General features: G+C 41.0%; 1 protein-coding gene across 7 annotated transcripts in view; it reads right to left on the minus strand.

The window, feature by feature from the left end:
- LOC109524382 (rho guanine nucleotide exchange factor 9) overlaps positions 1 to 10,284 on the minus strand; it is a 39,694-nt gene extending 29,410 nt beyond the window's left edge. For 2 of the 7 annotated variants that reach the window (XM_019884204.1, XM_019884205.1), the window contains exons 1-4: positions 10,039 to 10,283; positions 7,682 to 9,344; positions 4,368 to 4,494; positions 4,150 to 4,259 (exon numbers count right to left, since the gene is read on the minus strand). In XM_019884204.1, coding sequence (XP_019739763.1) covers positions 4,150 to 4,259; positions 4,368 to 4,494; positions 7,682 to 9,274 — 1,830 coding nt within the window. In that variant the 5' untranslated portion in view covers positions 9,275 to 9,344; positions 10,039 to 10,283. Of the gene's footprint in view, positions 1 to 4,149; positions 4,260 to 4,367; positions 4,495 to 5,213; positions 5,337 to 5,368; positions 5,498 to 7,681; positions 9,345 to 10,038 lie in introns of those variants that run through there. The other 5 variants (XM_019884207.1, XM_019884203.1, XM_019884208.1 and 2 more) reach the window with 5 other exon arrangements.
- Between the last annotated feature and the right edge of the window lie 9,917 nt (positions 10,285 to 20,201).

Here is a 20,201-nt window from a genome sequence, read left to right on the forward strand (position 1 = left end):
GTATCATTGTTTCTTGTAAATACAGCAATTAAAATATTGTATAATGAAAGAGCAAAGTCAATAAATGAGAACTGGTGCCCCAGCATGTGCCTACCGTTGCGTGCGCAAGTAGCGCCTTCCATCACTGGCCTCCCCTTTGCCCAACTCACCACTGCCTGCTGACTCATGCGTTCATAATTAATAGACAGCGTTGCATAATATGATTATGACCCAACATACCCGACTTGGTCTTACACTTAATCATGTAAAATTTTGGCTTTAAGTTTTAATCAGCGTGAAGCCTTTAATGAATTTGCCTCTCTCACAACTCATCAGTACGGATGCTATCACAGCGTCAGTACCAAACCACAGCAAACCGTCCCCTCAATCTGAATGAGAGGAGGCGAGGACAGGAGAAAGAAGAAGGACAGGGGGCAGTGGGGAGAAATCCATTTAAATGAAATGAAGAAGAGAGGCGTCAGCATTAGCAGTTAATCCACTGCAGTGATAATGCATTCCTTCTGCCTGCGGCCTCCAGGCGCAAGTAGCCATCCTTACAGAAACAGTAACACACACCGTAGTGCACCTAAAAGATTTTCACTAAACCCTAAATCCAACTGCCTCAACTGGCGGACCGCGATCCACTACCGGACCACCGACCTCCTCTGTCCGGACCTCCTCTGTCCGGACCCTCGGCAAATTGTATAAAATAATAATTTATAAAGTGATTTTTACGTTATACATTTTATATTTGTGGACTATAATCTACGCATTACCGCGATCGCTTGTTAAAATTATCCGTTGTATTCTTTGCGTGCACTAACAGATGTATTGCAGAGGACCGCAGCAGCGCGACTGTGTGTTGTATCATGTTTGACTAACTGGAGTGGAGACCCTGGCTGAGCAGGGCAGGTCGGTGATAACGATGCGCTGATTGGCTCCTCTGAATTTAAGGTGTGCCCATACATAAGCGTCAGCACGCGTCTATCCCAATACACACGCTTTCAAAATGGATGATTGTGTCAGGAAACAGACGCATGCGCGACGCCACAGTCGAATCGCGGGAGGTTTCGATTGTGTGCAGTTTTGCTCCCGTCTACCCGGGGATCTTTGCAGCTGTTTAACAGCAGAACACCGCAACATGGTGAATGAACATCACAATGGCGTCCTCAAATAATATTTGCATGCCTCAGACATTGCATTCACCTTTAGTGGAAGAACAGTACTGCACATTCCTGTGCTCCTTGTTTTCATGTTTAGTATTTATTTTGGTAAAAATGAGTATTTTGTTTTGTTTTTGTTAAATTAAGGGGAAAAAAGACAACTACTGTTCAACAAATTTAAAGTAAAAATGTCTTATTTCCCTAAAAGGGCTATTTCTATTATTAAGCAGGCACAACTTAACAAAATAAAAGAGTTCCTGTGCCTCAACACAATACCTCTCATTATTTGCTGTGTACTGGCAAAGTGAATAATTGTTATTTTCATGCACCCCATTATTGGTTGGTTGTGAGGAGTGTTGATTTGTATAAGCTTGGCTTGACCATACTAAATGGGCATATAGCCCTGCTCCCCATGACCGCCGTGCATGGGACCGGACCTTGGTCTTATTAAAAAAAAAAAAAAGTGGACCTACAGCATTTCGAGTTGAGGACCACTGGCCTAAATCCATGTATGCTGATAGAAGACTTGGAAAACGTGTAACATATGCGGATGCTTCACATTAATGTCTCTCACCATTCAACGACCTTTCCAGTGGTGCATGCCCCTACCCTCGGGCATGCTACGACACAAACATTCGCACAATAAAGGAAATATCTCTCGTTCCCTCTCCCTCTCTTTTTCTCTCCCGTCCCCATTTCTCTCTCGCTCTCTCTCTCACCCACACACGGTCCTCTTTTAGGCCTTTCTGAAAAAGGCTCCCTAAAGATAGAAGCAAGTAGATGAGCTCGAGACAGCCAGTGTCATGGCAACGTTGTGCAGAGGTTTGCAAACACCATTTCACATCAAGTCCTCCTAATCCTTAATTCATTTTTGAGATTTGAGAAATCCAATTCTTGATTGAGGTCACGAAATATCGATATCAATGGTAATTAACAAATAAATATTCATAACCCATTTTAGGATGGGGATAATTTAGATTACATTGCACTTCTCCCAATTTTGAATCCAAAATTTTTTTTCTATCACATTGCCCTTGCCTCTCCGCACCCATCCCCTTCATCCACCACCATACAGCCACACACCTACTTGTATACCCACTTTGTATCCACTAACCAAGAATTCCCCCAGGGCCACTTAGACATCAAAGCACCTATTCTGCTGCCTGATTTTTTTTTTTTAAATTTCTCAGAAGCGAATTTTATTTAAATATCAAAGACTTGAGCAGAGTAACAGAAAGACGGAAACTATCTTCAACATGAGATGACGTTCATTTCAAGTCAATAATAAAACCGATATTAAGTGTTACACACTTCATGTCAGTAATAAGCAAAGTTACCGTTGTTCATGAATTTCCTTCAGGATCAATCAAGTATCTAAAATAAGAAAAAAAATAAATAATTGTAATGTGCAGATTATTAAAACAAAAAAGAAAAGATTATGCTGAGAATAACCTGTGCCTGTGCATTTCTATCGAAAATACAAGTGTTAAGCCGTGGTTTCAGCCTACTTACCTAGTTTAAAATGAGTCAAGGCTTGAGAAGATCGGATGAAATCAATTTGCACGCTCATCACATTCATGCATCATTTCCTACATTGTTGATGAAGTAAGTGGCTTGACCCGTGTGATGTCCATCTTACAACATGTAGAGAAGGGATCATTTATCCAAATGAATGCACACTCACAGTTCGTTCCTACATCGCCTGTTGATGTTCAGTACGGTGGTCAGTGAAAATGCTCTAAAAGTGATAACGTTTCTACTTAAACCAAAGAATTAGGGGGAAAACAATATGCATCAAAGGCATGCAAAGTCATCATGCATGATGTCATGTGGCATGTCACTACATTACACAAGATCTCCTCTTGGTATACAGGACAGTCTTCCCTCGCAACTTTGCAATTCAATTATTGGGGCTTCACTCTATTACGCTGACTTCATCTATTGTAGTTTTACCTCACTATATTTTTGTGGGTTGATTACTGTTTTTCTTCCTTCTAAGTCAGACCAGTGAAGAAATGTCAATTTTTTTTTGTTTCACAAAAACAGAGACCATGAAATTAGGGACACGTTCAGAAATTCACTCTGATGCCTCTGCACTGCTCTGAGACTGTGCGTATTCAGAGCGGCAGAGCGCGCTATCTTCTCATTCTTTTTTGAACGCAGCCTACATTCTAATCCAATCAGCATCTGGTGCTTGAACTGTTTCCATCTGTACTGCCTGACGCATTAGCGCACCATGTTTCCCATTGGAGTGCCTAGAACACGCACCGGCACTCCGTTTTTGGTGCTCTCTGGATAACTGAACGGCACATTTGAACAACGTTATGAGTTTCCGAACGGTTGAAGTGTAGCAGTGCCTACTCAAAGCGTATTTCTGAATGCTCCCTAAACCCCGTCACCCCCAACATTCCATTTCTCTCATCGTGAGTGCCTTCGGAATGGCTTAATAGAGGTGTAACTCCCCGCGCTATAAAGAGGTCAAACTCTTACTTTGCAGAAATTCACCTATTGCGGGTGGGGTGGCGGGACTGACTGCTTGGAACGAATCACCCGTGAAAGCTCGAGGTCGGTCAACCAGCATCATAGGAGTGTGTGTATCTTTTTCTTTAATAATAATAATAATAATAATAATAATAGTTTTGTATAAATCATAATGATTATTTTGCTAATGAATCCAAAATATGGACCAGGCTCAATACAACGGAATCTACACGAAGCATGCACACTCACATTAGAAGCGTGTCCTAATGGAGTGTGAATTGGAGATTATGTGTTGTTGATCCAGTAGTAAACCACAGGTAACCACGGGGATGGAACAGCAGAACTATCAGTTTCCAATTAATTTCAACTATTTTATGGAAAAAATGTGCACAATTTGAAACAAACAGGAAGGTCTGTATGTTCGGCTTTTGTGGTTTCATTGTAGACTGTTGCATCTATCGACGGCACTTCAAAACCTCCGAGACAGCAAAGCTGTATGTGTTATTGCTGGTTGTGCTCGACTTACAACGTTGACTTGCAGTGGTTCAGACCCAGGTCGGAGCAGCCTCTTCCTCCTGCAGCTACTGCCTTCAGACCGAAGACGTACTGATGATGATGCTGATGACTGACCCACATCTGTTGGACAGACATAAGTGAGAAGTGAAACGTGGGCAAAAGATGATCCCATGTCATGAAACAAACATCTTCATAAATGTAAAAGCAAATCAAGGCGTAGCGTAGTACCTGAATGAGGCAGGAGAAGAGCCAAGGTCGTTAAAGTACCGGGGGGCAGAGGTAGGGAGCGGCAGCGCTGCAGAGAAGCCTTCAGGGGCGGTTCTAATGGAGACACCCCAGGAGGGCGAGACAAGGCCTACAGGGTACTCAGGAGTTAGGACAATTCCTATATTCCCCGCAGGTGTGCTTTGATATATACTCAAGCTGAACGTACTCAACATCGCTACCAAAAATCCTGCCTCTCTGCTTGTGTTCAGTGAATTCAAAGTATTTTGCATCCAGCATGCCATGTGTGTTAGTGGTGCACGCCTGGCTGCAAACTGTCAGACTACCCAGTCCATCAAGCCAGGGAGCCTCTAAGGTTCAAACGAACGGTCTTTGAGTTAGGTTAACGAGAAGGAGAACTTATGGGAGCAATGAGGCAGAAAATTGGACATAGAGGAAAAATGAGAGAGGCAACAAAGGGGAAGACAGAAGAGTGAGAGTGGCATGTGAGCTGGTGGAAAAGCAGCGTCCAGAAATAAAGGCCTTCCTTTATAAATGGGACGCAGCATGCTTGCATTGTTGCAGCTAAAAGTGAGGAGTGTATACAGTAAATACTGGGTTAGGAACAGGCTGACCTTCTGCATCTGTCGTGTGTTCATTCATTATGGCCTTGTGCTCTATTTATCAGGGAAGTGGGAGAGACAATAAGTGGGACTCAGACCTCTTTTTGCATCTTTTTAAACTAAAGGAAGGGGGATGCATTTCATTTATGCTGTGCTTAGGGGAGAAACATCTATAATACTTTTGCATATGATTGCCACATTTCGTTAAAAGGTGCACACATGCCTGTGTGGTAATTTAACATCTTACTCTGTCGTGCAACTCCGTGGACTGCATCGTGCTAGTAACACTGGCGTCAATGACAGAGCAGGGCCTGGGACGAGCAGCCATCCATCTAAGCCCCAGTGAGTGTTGCATGGTGGGATTAGATCTGTGCCTCCGTCGGCATAGTGAGCCAAACTCACTATAATCGTTGTAGAGATCTCGGTCTGGGTTAGGCCTCCACAGATCCAATACAGCTGATGCCGGGCGAGGACGAGGGCGCAGCGGCTTCTGAGGTACAGAGGTCTTCTCTGTGTTAGAGTGGCGCAAGGCTGGGCCTGGCAGTCTTACACTGCAGCCTGTCTGGCTTGCAATCTGCTCACACAGCTGGGATTGGCAAAGATTCTCAGAGGATTGGCCCAGACACAAGGTGCAACAATAAATGCTTACAGGACACGACATTGGGTGTAGCGCTGAAATCAAACGAGACCCTTTGCAACATGTGCCTTTAAAATACAATGCTTTGCTTTGATTGAAAGTCAGAAACCTTTGATTTTAATCACGTTTTGAGGGTCTGCGCCTTATCAGCTGTCATATGTATATTAATGCCAGAAACCACTGCGGAAAGTGTGTTTTACCAAATATAGATCTATTTATTTCAGGTGACTGCACTGGCGGCGTAGAGGCACACACGAGTGACTTTTGTGCAGTCAGCGTGGAATTGATTCCCACTAGGTGACTGTAGGTGTAAATTTGAGTGTAAGTTGTTCTCTTTCCCCGTGTGCCTTCAACGGGCAACGATTCAGGGGGTAGTTTGTCGAATGCTCACACGCAGCTGGGATAGATAGACTCAAGCTCATCTGCAACATTAAACCGGCGAGGCGCTAGAAAATGGATGGCCCTTTAATGCATGGCAATCAAAACTGTGGTATGATTAATAGCCTCATTATTTATCCTTCACAGAGTAGACCACAATTAACTTAATACAGCACAATAGTAAGAGTAAATAGCACTGATTCAATTATCAGGATTATGCAAAAAGTATTCAACGAAACTCTGAGGCTGGGTGGTGCTTGGACCAACAAAGAACTGATTAAATTCTGGTGCTGATCTTGATCTGTGATTCCCAAATGGTGGTACTAATAGTACAATGAGTGCACCTTTCAGTGAGACGCCAAAGAACTCACTGTCACAGTTTAGTTACATTTACTTCTTCAGCACAACATATTTGCATTTAATCTTTAATAACAGTCCGGTTTTCAGTTTTATTCTGGTATATTGTTTTAATGATACTTAATGTGCAATGTGCAATACGTTTTCATTTAACTGTTATTTAAGTAGAGTCTTTTTTTCCTTATAGTGTTCATGCATTGTCAAACTGTGCCTAATGTTGGAGTGGCTTATAACATTAAATATGCTACGGTACTGTCTTTTACATAACATCGGTCATGATGGTGGTAATTGAAGAACGAAATGTATTTTAGGTGATATTTGGTGTAAAAAGTTGGAAAACATTGATTGCGATAAAAGTGATTTATCTTTATTTTATTTTGAAAAGAATCGCAGATGTACCTCATGTTGTGACAGATGAATGGACAATTCTGTGTTACCTTTTGAGGATGTGGGAAAATTCCCAATAAATTAAAATGTTTATATTTTGCACAAGCTCCTGATTTACCAAAGAATAACGGAGAATAGCAAACACAATTTTTGGAATGGCCCTTAAAACAAATCAGACAAGCGAAAACACATGGGCAGATTTGACAAGATAGCAACATGACTATTCTGACGGTACAAGAACAACAAAATTCACAGCACGTGCTCTTGCAAAACAAACCCTTATGATTTTGTGCTGAGTATTGTGATCACATTTCTCACTGGATTCGGGCGAGCACGTCCTGGCTCAGTGTGACTGGCAGAGACATGACGAATACCTTCACGAGAGGACATAAAAATGAAGGATTGCCACTATGAAGCATAGACATCACCGCGCTCTAGGGGAGTTCCACAGCAAGCGTCTTGGGGAAAAATGCCACATGAGGCTGACAGGGCCAGGAAGAGCAACCGCCTCTGGTTAGAACGGCAAAAGCCATCACAATTACTACCGCATTTTGCCAACAGATGGTGCTACATGATAACACAACAATAGGAGGCATATTTATGTCAGCTCCAGGGTGTTGAATGGAAAGCTTTTATTCTGCCCGATATTTGTACCACACCTCGGAGGACTGAAATCATGGGGCAATGACAGCTTTGATCGTTTTTTTTTTCTACTCTCTTGCTGTGACAGGAAAATGAATGTATCTGGTTGAAATTGTTACATGAACCGCATTTTGAACATGGACAGTAATTGCATGCCTCTGGCAGTGTTAATGATTAGGAAAAGTCTGCGTTGGAATGAGGTTATGGCATCACTGTTAAACACAATAATACTGACTTTAGTGAAAACATAGTCTACTATAATGCTATACGACTATTTATACAACAGCTGCATTTAAATAAATAATGTACATTACCTTAAATATCTCCTCTGTGGAATCAGATGATGGTATGCTATTGGTCGTGCTCTCTTTACCACATATCTGTAATTGAATATTCACTTCCTGTATCTGTTGTGAGTCAGGTGGAGCATCCTTGGAATCCTCATCATTTCCTGTGTCTTCCTTTACCGTTTCTCCTAGGTGCAGACAGTTTAATGGATTCATTTCATGCTCAGCAAGAGTCTCAGTGTTTGTAACTGAGTGAGGAATATGATTCTCTACAATGGTGGACCTGTGGTTTGTTGCCGTGTCTGTATTATTGTCTGTACTCTTCGAGCTTTGAAGGCCATTCACACTTCCAGACACTGATGGCCCAAAAGCGTTGAAGACAACATTCGGAGATCCCTCACCTGTCACAGGTGCTGGGAGCTCACGGGTAAAGCTACTGGATTTTGAGGATTTAGTGGTCAATGGTGAGGATTGAGAATTCTGACGCTGCAGAAGTCCTTCACCGTGGAGTTTTAGGGGCACACCGTGAACTTTGTCTTTTGTGCACCGAGGAGCCTGAGGCAAGCGGATTGGGGTCTTCTCTTCCTCAGGAGGGGAGAAGGAGCGGGATGTCGTCCGCCATTTTCTGGCTGTTTCTGCTACATTATTGAAAAATTTAAACAGTCCACCAAAGTGTCCTTTCATGTCTGGATTTTTTGGAGGCAATGCTTGAAAGTCTTTGGCATTCTCAAGGTCAACAGAACCATAGTCAGAGTCAATAGTCTTGTCGAGAGAGTGAAGCTCAGAATCAAAGCTCCTCTCTGAATAGACTGGATTTGTCTTTCCCAAAAGAGAGATCCTCCTCAGGTAACTCCACACATCTTTGTGTCGCCTCCCTGCACCTTGCGTAGTACTTTTGCTAGCTTTTGCTAGCTCCTCCTCACAGCATGTAGCTTTGTTACAGTTAGTTGAATTGGTGTGATTTCTTTTTGAGTAGGAAACTCGTTCCGATGGTTTACAACCGTTCTGAACTGTTGTTTCTGGCACCGCAGTGGGCTGATGGTCATCGATCGGAGCTGGGAGGTCAATGTCTTCAAAAGAACAGTCAAATTCTGCTGTGTAGCCAGCATATGAATGCCTCTTTCCACGGTGCCTCAGGGTGCCCCTGCTGGATTGCTGTGGAGTGCCAATGTCTTTGCAGAAGGAGTCCTCATCCACCAACGAGCTGCTAAGCTTGACACTAGACAATTTCCCAGACTTCCCTCGGAAAACAGAAGGGGATTTTAGTTTCTTGAAGGAGCGAACTTTATCAGCAAATGAGAGTTTAGGGATAGAAGCTTCCCCAAGGAGGATCATAGAGTGGGGTCTTCGCTCCAGCTCTGAGACACCTCTCTTCCGATTCAAGATCTTCCAAATTCCCCCAGTGGCACGGGGTCGCCGGTTGACCTCCTGTCTGTCCTTGACAGGGGCCTGAGACAGGGCCTGGGCCTCACCCTGCATCTCTTCAGGCCCTGACCCAGTCTCTTTAATATAAACGCTGCCAGTCTCATTCTCCACATCCAGAGAAACATTAAATACTCGATTCACAAACCCATTTGGGTTGTTACTCTCAGGGGTAGGATTGTCTAGTTGCTCCATCATCTCTCCTTCCACAATGTCAGCTATTGACTCCAATGACCATCGTGTCTTATTTTCTCTCTCTCACCAACACCTAAAAGAATTGACAAAAAAGAAAGAAAAAGTACTTTTTGTCAACAACCATAATCATCTACCTCTTCCATCCGCTCATCGTGGACCATCTCGTTCATTTAAACCAGGATGTACAGTTGTCATGTAAACCCACACGTCAGCTATGTCTTGTTATTCGACGCAGGAGGTAACATCAAATAAATTACTTCAGAAAACTGATGCTAAGAAAATGAACTGCAATAGTTAAAGTATACGTATCATAATTCCACTAATAATGTACCGTATTTAAGGCATGGCACCATCATGTGCAAAACAAGCCTGTGAATGTTTCGAAAGGGTTTTTAATGACTGTTTGAATGAACGTGGTTACTAAAATAATAATTTAGACAATAATGTACATTAGAATCCCAAGCATAAATACTGTATATCATTCAGTCAATTAAAAAAATATATTTGGAATTATGAACAATTTCTGGCGAGTTGTCAGTTCTTGAACACAATTATTACTCAACGTATGTACACTACCTAACATTCAAAATATGAAGCCATTTATGAAAGACCAGCCAGCTACTTGTCGGACACTTTGCAACACTCCCCAGATGTATAGTGACACTGCGAGGCCACTTAAAAAAACGCAGGTTCTTCAACACAGTCACTTCAAACATAACACGAACCACACTGAGGTTTGCAAGTACAAGTTAAAGTTGTTTCCTTACTTCCCAGTCGTTGGTGAAGATGGCATTGTCGCTCGAGTCCTTAAATCCATTCAAATCTCCGACCTTCATACAAACGCTAAACTTTATACCGCTGTCTGCGAGCGACTTAGCTGACATCCATGAGAGAAGCAGTAGTTCGGGAGCAGGCAGCGACTGCCGACAAGATCCTGTCCTGTTCGGTTTACACAACAAAACCTCGCCCGCGTCAGACTGACCGAAGCAACAGTGTGAGTTAAGCCACACACGGGTGAACTATTGGCCTGCGAGCACGCGCGCCCGTCTGCGCGGTGATTTCAGATTTGTGCACGCGCACACGAGAGCGCATACGCACGCAGTACTGGGAAATAAAACTCGGCGGTCACTCGACAACTTGCATAGTTTCAACACTGTCGATAGAAAATCGGTTGAAAACTACAGAAATAGTGACATAAGTGATTTAGTTATTCGTGTATGGTAATCAAGTCGTTTTAGTTCATGCCAGTAGAGAATATAGCCGATGAAGTGATTGTAAACAAACTAACCCGAAACAAGCGTATTAGACAACCAGCGTTCAGTGTGTTCGCCACAACATTTTGAAAGAAACAAGGAACGTCAAACTGAGTTCATGTTTTTCAAGCGGACTATCTTTTCTTCGAAAAGTTCTAAAGTCATCAAACATAATTTTCAACAATGTAAATAAAGCATTTCCTTTCTGTCAAGAATGCGACTATAAGCCCTAATATAATTGAGAAGTTAATTATGTGCTTTATTGTTCTCAATTACCGGCGGCTGAGGGGTGGGGGGGGCGGGGGCAGTACATTTGAAAATTCATCCATACTACAGAAATATCTTCATCTTAATTATATTCAGTATTTTGTTTCTACATACCTGTACTAGTGTGTGAACAATTCATAGAAAGAAACACAAGCATAACCAGTGCTGTTAATTCTGGTCATTTGTGGACTCTGGAACAAATCTTCGAGTGGGTGCTGGTCTGATAAATCTGTTAAATACTGCAGTTATCTCAGCTACAGATTGGGGGTAGGGGGATGGAACAACTTCACTCTATAGATCGACATGTAGCTCTTCATGGTAGTGCACGCCAATGTAATGCAGTTGATTACTTCATCAGGAGCAACAGTTGCTTGTATACACCACCGCAAAACTACATTTTCATTATCATAGACTTATTTTAGTCAAATAATTATCACAATATTACGTCAGTCAAATACAATTCTGTTTTATCTAAATGCGATACATGCAGAGGACTGAGAAAATGAAGTACTCTGACTGCTAACGAATTGTAATACGTGTAACATTGACGCATTACCATAACACAATATTACTCTGTGTCGAACAAACAACATGATATAAGGGCATGTGTGGTTGTAATGTCTCTGAAATATATAATGCAAATACACCAAGAAGACAATACTATTATCCTCTATGTATAGCATACAAACACGATGTAAAAACAACAATACTAAACTAAAACTACAATAAGGACATACAAATAGTGTACGGCCAATCTCAATGTTAAACACACTATATTATTACCTTTCAAAAGAAAATTATTAACTTCAGTAAAGTGGAAGTTTTGGTTAGCTATTGAACATTTTGCAAATATGTACTGTACTATATGTTAGACCAAATGTTTGTACAATAAATGGTTTCAGCTGCAAACAAACTATATCTAAGTTTAAAGCATTTTATGTATTACTTTCATCTGAAAAACAAAAGTCAATCAACTCCGAAACCAAGATTGTCTGTGTGCCTATTTGTGAGATAGATTGACGCTCAAGCGCATTTGTCAGTGAAAACAAGTAATTGACTGCACTCTAGTCTCACTGGCTGATCCTCCTTTGGGATTTGCCTTGAATGTGAAAATCCTCCCATTGAAAGGACACAATGGGGAGAGGGAGTTCGGGGGGTCGGGGAACTGAAGGAATTCACAAAACCTAAACAGCTCCAGAGCCCCGCAGCCGATAGAAAGAGGAGATGGTGGAAGAAGGGACCTAAATTTAAACATTTCCTCTCTGTCCTGTTTTGGGCCCATTGTCATTGCATGGCGTTCTCCCTTCTGCACAGGAAGGAGTGGATCTGACATCAATGCTCTCAGGCTGACAATGCCAGGAAGTCTGTCTGACTGTATGTAAATATCTCGACGTGTTCATGCTTCCCTTGCTGCGCATGGAGCCTCATTTCGCTCCCTGGTCCTGGAACTGCTATAGGCACTTTGCTCCTTGATGATTTACATTCTATACCCCGCCATAAGTCATCCAACAAAAGTCGCAAGCAATTCTAGCAACATTTATATCCACATATTTCAGCTAAGCTTTCACTTCTCATGCAGTACATACATGCAGTCTTCATGTTTGGTCTTTTTTTGTCTTTCTGCTGTCAGATTTCCCTCATGACTCTCTTCCATTCCCCCAGTTCCCTCCCTCCACATACTCAGTCACTTCCTCAGGACCCCAAGCCGTCTTCCTGCTGCTCCCTCCCATCACAAGACATTCCGCCCCAAACTGTGCGGCGGTACTCTGGCTCATGCACACATGAAACAGTTCTGAAACTCCTTAAATATGGAGACATAATATAAAATGAAGTGAGACGTTTTATTGAGTGTGAATGTATTTTGAGGCAAAGAGAATGCGGGTGACAAACGGAGAGAAAGATTAGAGATGTGTCCTGTGTCTAAAATGATAACTTTTGTTGATGTTTGAGCTGTGTACATTATCGCCAATTGCCTATTTATCTCAAGTGTTGAACACTCTCAACAGAGCTTTTTGAAATGATGTCATTGACTTCTCATTGTCAGAACAATCAACCTCTTCCTCCCCTTCCTATGACACAGTCCTCACTAGTGGAGATTACGGTACACAAACACTCGCTGAGTTTCAGCCCAGCTGTAATTATTTCACCAGTCTTTGTCAAAGCTGTTGAGTGATAACAGGCTGCCTTTAAAGCCGTTCGCTAGACTGGGTCGGGGGGGTGGGTGTATGGCAGTAGATATGTTGTGATATCAAAGCATGGGAACCGGATTCAAGAGATGTGTGTCTTTTTTGAAAACTGCTGGGTATTCCTAATTATTTTCAGGACAGGTGCTTGGGAACCCAGTTTAACCCTTTCATGCACCCTGTAAGTGTAACCTGTTAACGCGAGAAGCTGTCCACTGAAGTAAACGCTGTCCCTGAAAGGGTTAAAGCTGTGCCTGACAACTCCTGTGTGTGTGTGAATTCAATGCACCTCCAATGCGTTTGAAATATTTGTGTCAAATGATTAAGCACTAATGGTCTTTTTTTTTTTTTCCTCTGGAATTTTTACATTAAGCCGGCTCAGGTAGCAGTTTTCTCTCCTGGTCAACAAAAAGAGTTTGAATTATCCTGACATTCCAGACATTCCCTCTGTGCTGACCTGCATTCTACCCTGGCCAGCCTGCGCATGGCACTATTATTGACACACACACACACACACACACACACACACACACACACACACGCACGCACGCACGCATTCACTGGATTTTCCCAACTCACAGTTTTTTGTTTACTGTCTCTACATATGAGATACTTAGTTTTGTTTATTTCCGTAGTATACAAGATGTACAAAGTAACATGAGTATGGATAATATTAAAGTTTTGAAAGTCATTCGTAATGTGAAGATCTACTAAACAAAATAACATCCCAATGGCAACCACAGGTAAAGAAAAAATGTGTATGAATGCAAAGGGGGCCTTCAGCTGGGGACTTTTAGCCTTTATCACAGGGAATCTAAAAACAGGAAGGCCGGGTTCCAATAAACAAGGGAATGGAAGACAACCACAGTTCTACTTCCTGTTTCAGAGCATGAAAGGAAACAGCAGATTTTTTAGGAATTCAAATTTGAACTCTGTGGTCCTCACTTAAAATGTACTCTTGTCAGTAATTAGCTTTCATGAGTCATACTTGGTTTCTTTTTTTTGCCTTATAGTCACTTTGTCTGTTTTTATGGTTGGGTTTTTGTTGACTTTGGATGGTTTTTGACTTGCACATGAGAAGTTGAATGAAATGATAAACCCTAACTAACCTGTTTATTGTTTATCTGGTGTGTTATCTTCCTGCACAAGCCTTGGGCTGAGCTGGACTTGGCTTTGTTTGTGGGTCAGCAGCAAAGAGAGGAAGGCAGCCTGGCACACAAAAAATGTTTCCGGCCTTTTGAATGCATCCATGCACTTCTTTGGCGAGCAGAGCTCGTCACTGAACCCCAGAAGACAAAGAACAAAATCATCCAGCAAATGATGCAGGAATCTTTTCTAAATGCTGCAACACGATGTATGCGGTTAAGTAGTGAGATGGCTGTTGGGAGGCCACTTCGGACATAATTAGTGCGTGCTTGATAGAACACTGGCAGTCCCGTCAGTGATTGTTTGTTGGAATGTTTGTTTGGAGATGTCTGTGATGAATGCTGACCTCTCACCTCAGGATTGTTTCTGCGCCGTTTCTAGTTCAGTTGGTAAAGGAACATTATTGCATCACTGGCATATGAGGTTACAAATGAGATGTGATTCCGATTCCTGTCCTGTGCAAGGTTCTTTTTACCATGTTACAATCTGAGGAATGTAGTTCTGTGGTTAAAGAGATATAGAGCAGCGAATGAGAAATCCCATTTGTTTCTTATATGATTTTATCACAAATGGAAGCGCAGAAGCCGAAAGTTGTATACTGTTTGTTATTCTGCAAGTTAAGATTGATCCCCTAGCTTTATTTATTACCGGTAATTTTTTTTCAGGGAAGAGAAACGAGAGAGGTGCAATTTTACAGTGTATTCACTACATAAATTTAGTAACCTTGTCTTCATACTATCCCTTGAGGTAGAATTTCTTGTGAAAAAGAAGTAACTGCAGCTCAAATTTGCACATATGCACTTTCTGCACAGAAAGCTTTGTATACGATGACCCCAATGTTTATCGCTCCACTTTCTCATCGTTTAATCAGCACAATTAACACGGCCAGATTCTTACTGTTATGGTGCAATTTATCACATTGAAAGGCTTATAAAATCAGCTTCTGAGTTAAACAAGGGCGAAGAGAGACATCTAGAGGCACCATTTGAAACCGTCGTCCTCATTTATTTGTGATCACACTGGGTGGATGCTCAGAAACGACAGATATCAGATCATTTTAGTGGTTCACAATAGCTGTCAAGAGTGTAGTTTCCCGTTCGCACCGATTCAAATGGGTTAGGCTCCAGACCTTACCGTGATACTGAAAAGCATGAACGGTCTAAATCAAATTGGTTACTGTTAACACATAAAAATGTGCAGTGAAAGCCCCTCACCACATGGTAGCGCTCTGGTCCTTCCAAATGAATAATGCTGATCTGGCTCACAAGACGATTTTTATATTATTACAAACTATTGGTAGATACTGCGCACATTTGAGAATTTTTTTTTTCAGAAGCCACGCAATACAGGCATACTGTGGCCAGGCCCCTGCGGGATTAATACACTGCGACTAGAAGAATGAATCTAAAATGATGAAATTATATGACCATTCCAAAATTCACATTTGAAATAATTCACAAACAAAATACTAAATAAACAAATAAATAAATAAATAAATAAATAAATAACATGTTAGATGAAAGAATGTTAGAGTGCCCCTGACAAAAATGCCATTTTTCTCTTGTCTCTCTTCATCTGCTAACCAAAGTGAATCTCAAATAAAACAGTTTAAATGAAAGTTTCATTATATATATATATAATTTGCTTCATTGCTGCCTCTTGTAACCATGGGAACATTTGTTTTTATTCACATGATATTTTAAATCATAATTATTTTTCATGGGATGTGTGTGCGACATGCATGCAACCCTGTTATCATACCATTTTTAGCATGTAGGAGAAGAGGAAAGCAGTGAATCACCTGATACGCTGTACTTGACAGCATCAGACAGTTTTCCAAAAGAATGGACAGAGCAAAAGTATGTCCGCTCTTTTATTTTTCACATTTTTATAAAATAGTTTGCCTTGGTTGATTGTCTCACTCAAGCTCATACAACCCTGTTACGCATATATCAGTAGACACAATTCTTTTTTAATGTTGTTTTTATTTACACGAATAAATGTGTCCTCTCGATCAGCAGTAACAGCTAGCTAAAAAGCCACTTACTACTCCTCATAGAAAGCTAACATTCATCCAGATATGCAACCCTGTTACTGTGATTACAGTGACAGGTATGGTAAACACAAAATAAATCATGTCATAAAAATTGTACTATTGATCTAAGCGGAGCTAATCAAGGCTTTGATCACGTTTATTATTGGAGAGTTTTAGATGGTTCCAATAAGACACCAATCCCAAACGTAATAAAAGACCGGGGCAGTCCACTAAACACAATTCTGTGTCTGATTTCTGCCATACATAAATGGCAGGCTTCTTGTTCACTTTTCTGTAACGTGTGCGGTTATGGTAACAGGGATACTCTCCGCTGATACCCTTCTGCGGCATCCAGTGGAATTAAAATGTGAGTGACCGCAATCGTTTTGTGTATGTTTGTGTGGAAGACACATTTTGGGTCTGAGAATTACTTTTCCATAAAAGTAAAGAAAAAAATGTGCGAGTGTGTGTGTTTGTGTGTGTGTGTGTGTGTGTGTGTGTGTGTGTGTGTGTGTGTGTGTGTGTGTGTGTGTGTGTGTGTGTGTGTGTGTGTGCGCGTGCGCGCGCATGAGACTAGCATTAAAGTCATATGTGATGAAAGCCACAGGCATCTAATGGATTTCCACTGTTGGACTCCAATCCTTGGGATATTCTGTAAAATAGTTGAATCTCTGTATTCACCCTTGTGATTTTCACTGTAGCAATACATACATGATTTCATTGGCGTTACACATTTGCTGAAGTGGTTAATTTTGGGTGGAGAAAATACTCATCTCATACTTTTGGGAAGGGAATTTAATAAAATCTGATAGTAGCTAATTGATGCAAGTTAGGTAATGACTTGGTCTGAAATATGAGATAGAACTCATGTGGAACTTTCTCATTTATTATTCAGTGAAGCATATCATCCCTGCTAAAGGCTTTAAGAGGAGAGATAAGAGCCTCTTTTAATCCGTATATAGGGGAGACATACATCTGTCGCATCTCTCTTTTCCTATCAGTCACGACGAGGTCTAATCATTGAGTCTATGCTTCATGTTTCCACCTTTTAATCCATTTTTCCCCAAGTGCAGATTCACACATTCATTTATGGGTGAAAAGAGAAACTGAGACTATTAGGGGAAAGATTGTTGAATATTTTTCAGTACTCCTAGCCAAAGTCTGTCGCCTTCATGTTTGCAGCTGTCTGAGCCAAAAATGGCCAATTACCATCATTTTCCTGCTGGTGTTGGTAATGTTAGCGGGAGCATCAAGCAGATAGAGGGGACCCGACGGCAGAGATAAGCCACAAATTGAGACAGTGGAAATCAGACAACATCCACCATGACAGGAGGTGAATCCATCATTTGCAAAGGAAATGGATTCAATTAAATAGGCCCCTCTGGTATGTCGCTAACTGCACACAGGAATTGTTTTTATGATAATAATATCATTACAATTGCATTACCTGGTCCGCTCACATTGATTATGCAGTGTAAATAAGCAAGGAAAGAGAGAAAAAGTAAATACATATAGTGTCAGCATACCGTTATTGAGAGTGAAATGAATTCTCAGACACTGGCACTGATAGGAACGGATACTGTATGTATTGTCTTTCAATACTAATATAGAATATGGAGCCTGAAAATAATGCTGGTTCATGTTTCCTATACTGTATAAAGCTGAGCCTGAGTCAATTAACGACTGAATGTCTAGAAGTGAAATGTCGTCATCTTATTTTTAAAATTTTCTTATTTCGATGATTCCTTAAGCGACATATTGCTTCAAAACCGGCACGACACTTGAGTTGATGAACAGAAGCTTAAACAGCATCTGAGTCTAGGACGGTGAAAGGGACTACCGATATATTTTCTCAGATGAAATATCTCTGCTTGGCTTTTCATCAGGTTTGCTATTGCGGCTCAATGTCACATGTGGGTGGCTTTGGTTGCCTTTGAAAAGGGATACAGAAAATGTTTTATTTCAGTCACTCAGCCAGACGTTTGAGGTGGATCGACACAAATATTTATTTTGTCTAATTCATTGTGCCGGATACAGATTTTAATCAGAAACTAAAAATGAGCGGTTGGCAGAAAGTTAAAATAAACTCGGACCTTAATGATGCCTTGATGAGATTTAATGTGGACCTGAATGAGTTTGCAATCAGTTTTAATTTTCAAAAAATGCTCAAATGATGCTCACTCTACTGATCCTTAAATGCACAAAAGAGCTTTGGCATAATTAAGCAGTACAAACTACTTTTTGATTCACATGATTTCAGGCTATTACATCATGATTCAACTGATTATTTCAGCCTACTACAACTTGATCGAATGCTATGATTTTTATTTTTAATTTTTATGTAATGTAATATGATGTTTTGCTTTGCCCAATAAAAGACAAGATCCATACTGCACAATAGTCCCTCGCGCAATCAGTTCCATACACTTAATATCGGTTTATAATATTGGCCTCAAAGCCATTTTACCCCTTCCACACTTTGTCCACATTCCCAGGATGCAATACAACATTCGTGAGAAAACATTCATTGCTTATTCCATGTCTTGAGTGACAAAGGACAAAAGATCAAAAAAAGCATTCTACCATCCAAAAAAGGTTACCAGACTAGTGCTGAGAAAGGCAGATTATAGTGGGAGGTAATGGAGTGAACCTGGTGGATGCTGATGAAAACAGTTTGGGAGAGCATACTGTATATAATAGTCTCATCCTTTTTTTCTACATCCCTTTGGCCTTTTACTGTGATGATTTTTTTTTAAGGAAGCATGTAGGGCAATGTGGAAAAAAATAAAAACAAAATATCGATAAAATAAATACCTGGGATTGAATGTCTCTTAGGAGAAATAAAAATATGTCTTTGGGATTGTTCAGAACCTTGGTGATTACATCAGCATCCATTTGCCAAACTATTTGAGGTGTAAAAGGCCTCCCTGAAATTTTAATGTAAAAAAAAAAAATGTTCCATTTGTGGTACAGTACTTACCAACAATACATTCATGCTACTATACCGTAATCACATTTGGGTTCTGAGAGCAGCACCGGCTGGGCCAATCAACGATGACTGAAAATTACACAGCTTTCATTTATATAGATGTTTGATTAACATTTGTCTTAATCATACATGATAATTAGCGCGAGTGGTAAGTGGTTATGTTCCTTCACTGTAAAGTAAGTGTAGTTGCAAAATTTATATAATGGTGGCAAAATGCATGAAACCCATCCATTTTCTAATCCGCTTTTCCTCACATGGGTCGAGGGCGTGCTGTAGCCTATCCTAGCTGACTTCGGTCAGGAGACAGGGAACACCCTCAACTGGTTGCCAGACAATCGCAGGGCACACATAGACAAACAGAGTCTGATTGTAATACTGTATATAACTGTTACCAATACAACTCTACATCCAGTATGTTAAAGTCTTTAGATACTTAGCCTTTACAGCTAGAAGAATTAAAGTAGATGATAGAATTGTCCAAAATGTTGTGGCTGAAAGATACATACAGGTTGAAGAGAAACATCTGCTGCCATCCAAGCAACGTCTTTTTCATGGACGCCCCTGCTTATTTCATCAAGACAATGCCAAACCACAGTCTGCAAGTGTTAGAACAACGTGGCTTTGTCGTAAAGGTGTGCGGGTACTAGACTGGCCTGCCTGCAGTCCAAACCCGTCACCCCATTGAAAATGTGCGACAAATGTGTATGGACGGTAAAATATGACAACAGAGGTCCCGGAGTGTTGAACAATTGAAGCTGTACATCAAGCAAGAATGGGAAAAGATTCCACCTACACAAAGCTTCAACAATTATAGTCCTCAGTTCCCAAAAGTTTATTGAATATTGTTAAAGAAAAGAGGATGTAACACTGTGGTAAACATGACAGTTTCCCATCTTTTTTGGAACGTGTTGCAGGCATAAAATGCTAAGTTAATAATTATTTGCTAAAAACAATAAAGTTTATTAGTTTGGACATTAAATATCTTGCTTCCGCAATGTATTCAACTTAATATTGGCTGAACATAACTTGCAAATCAGCGTAATCGGTTTTATTTATG

The sequence above is a fragment of the Hippocampus comes genome, unplaced genomic scaffold (assembly GCF_001891065.2).
Source record: "Hippocampus comes isolate QL1 unplaced genomic scaffold, H_comes_QL1_v1.1 scaffold156, whole genome shotgun sequence".
Lineage (NCBI taxonomy): Eukaryota > Metazoa > Chordata > Actinopteri > Syngnathiformes > Syngnathidae > Hippocampus > Hippocampus comes.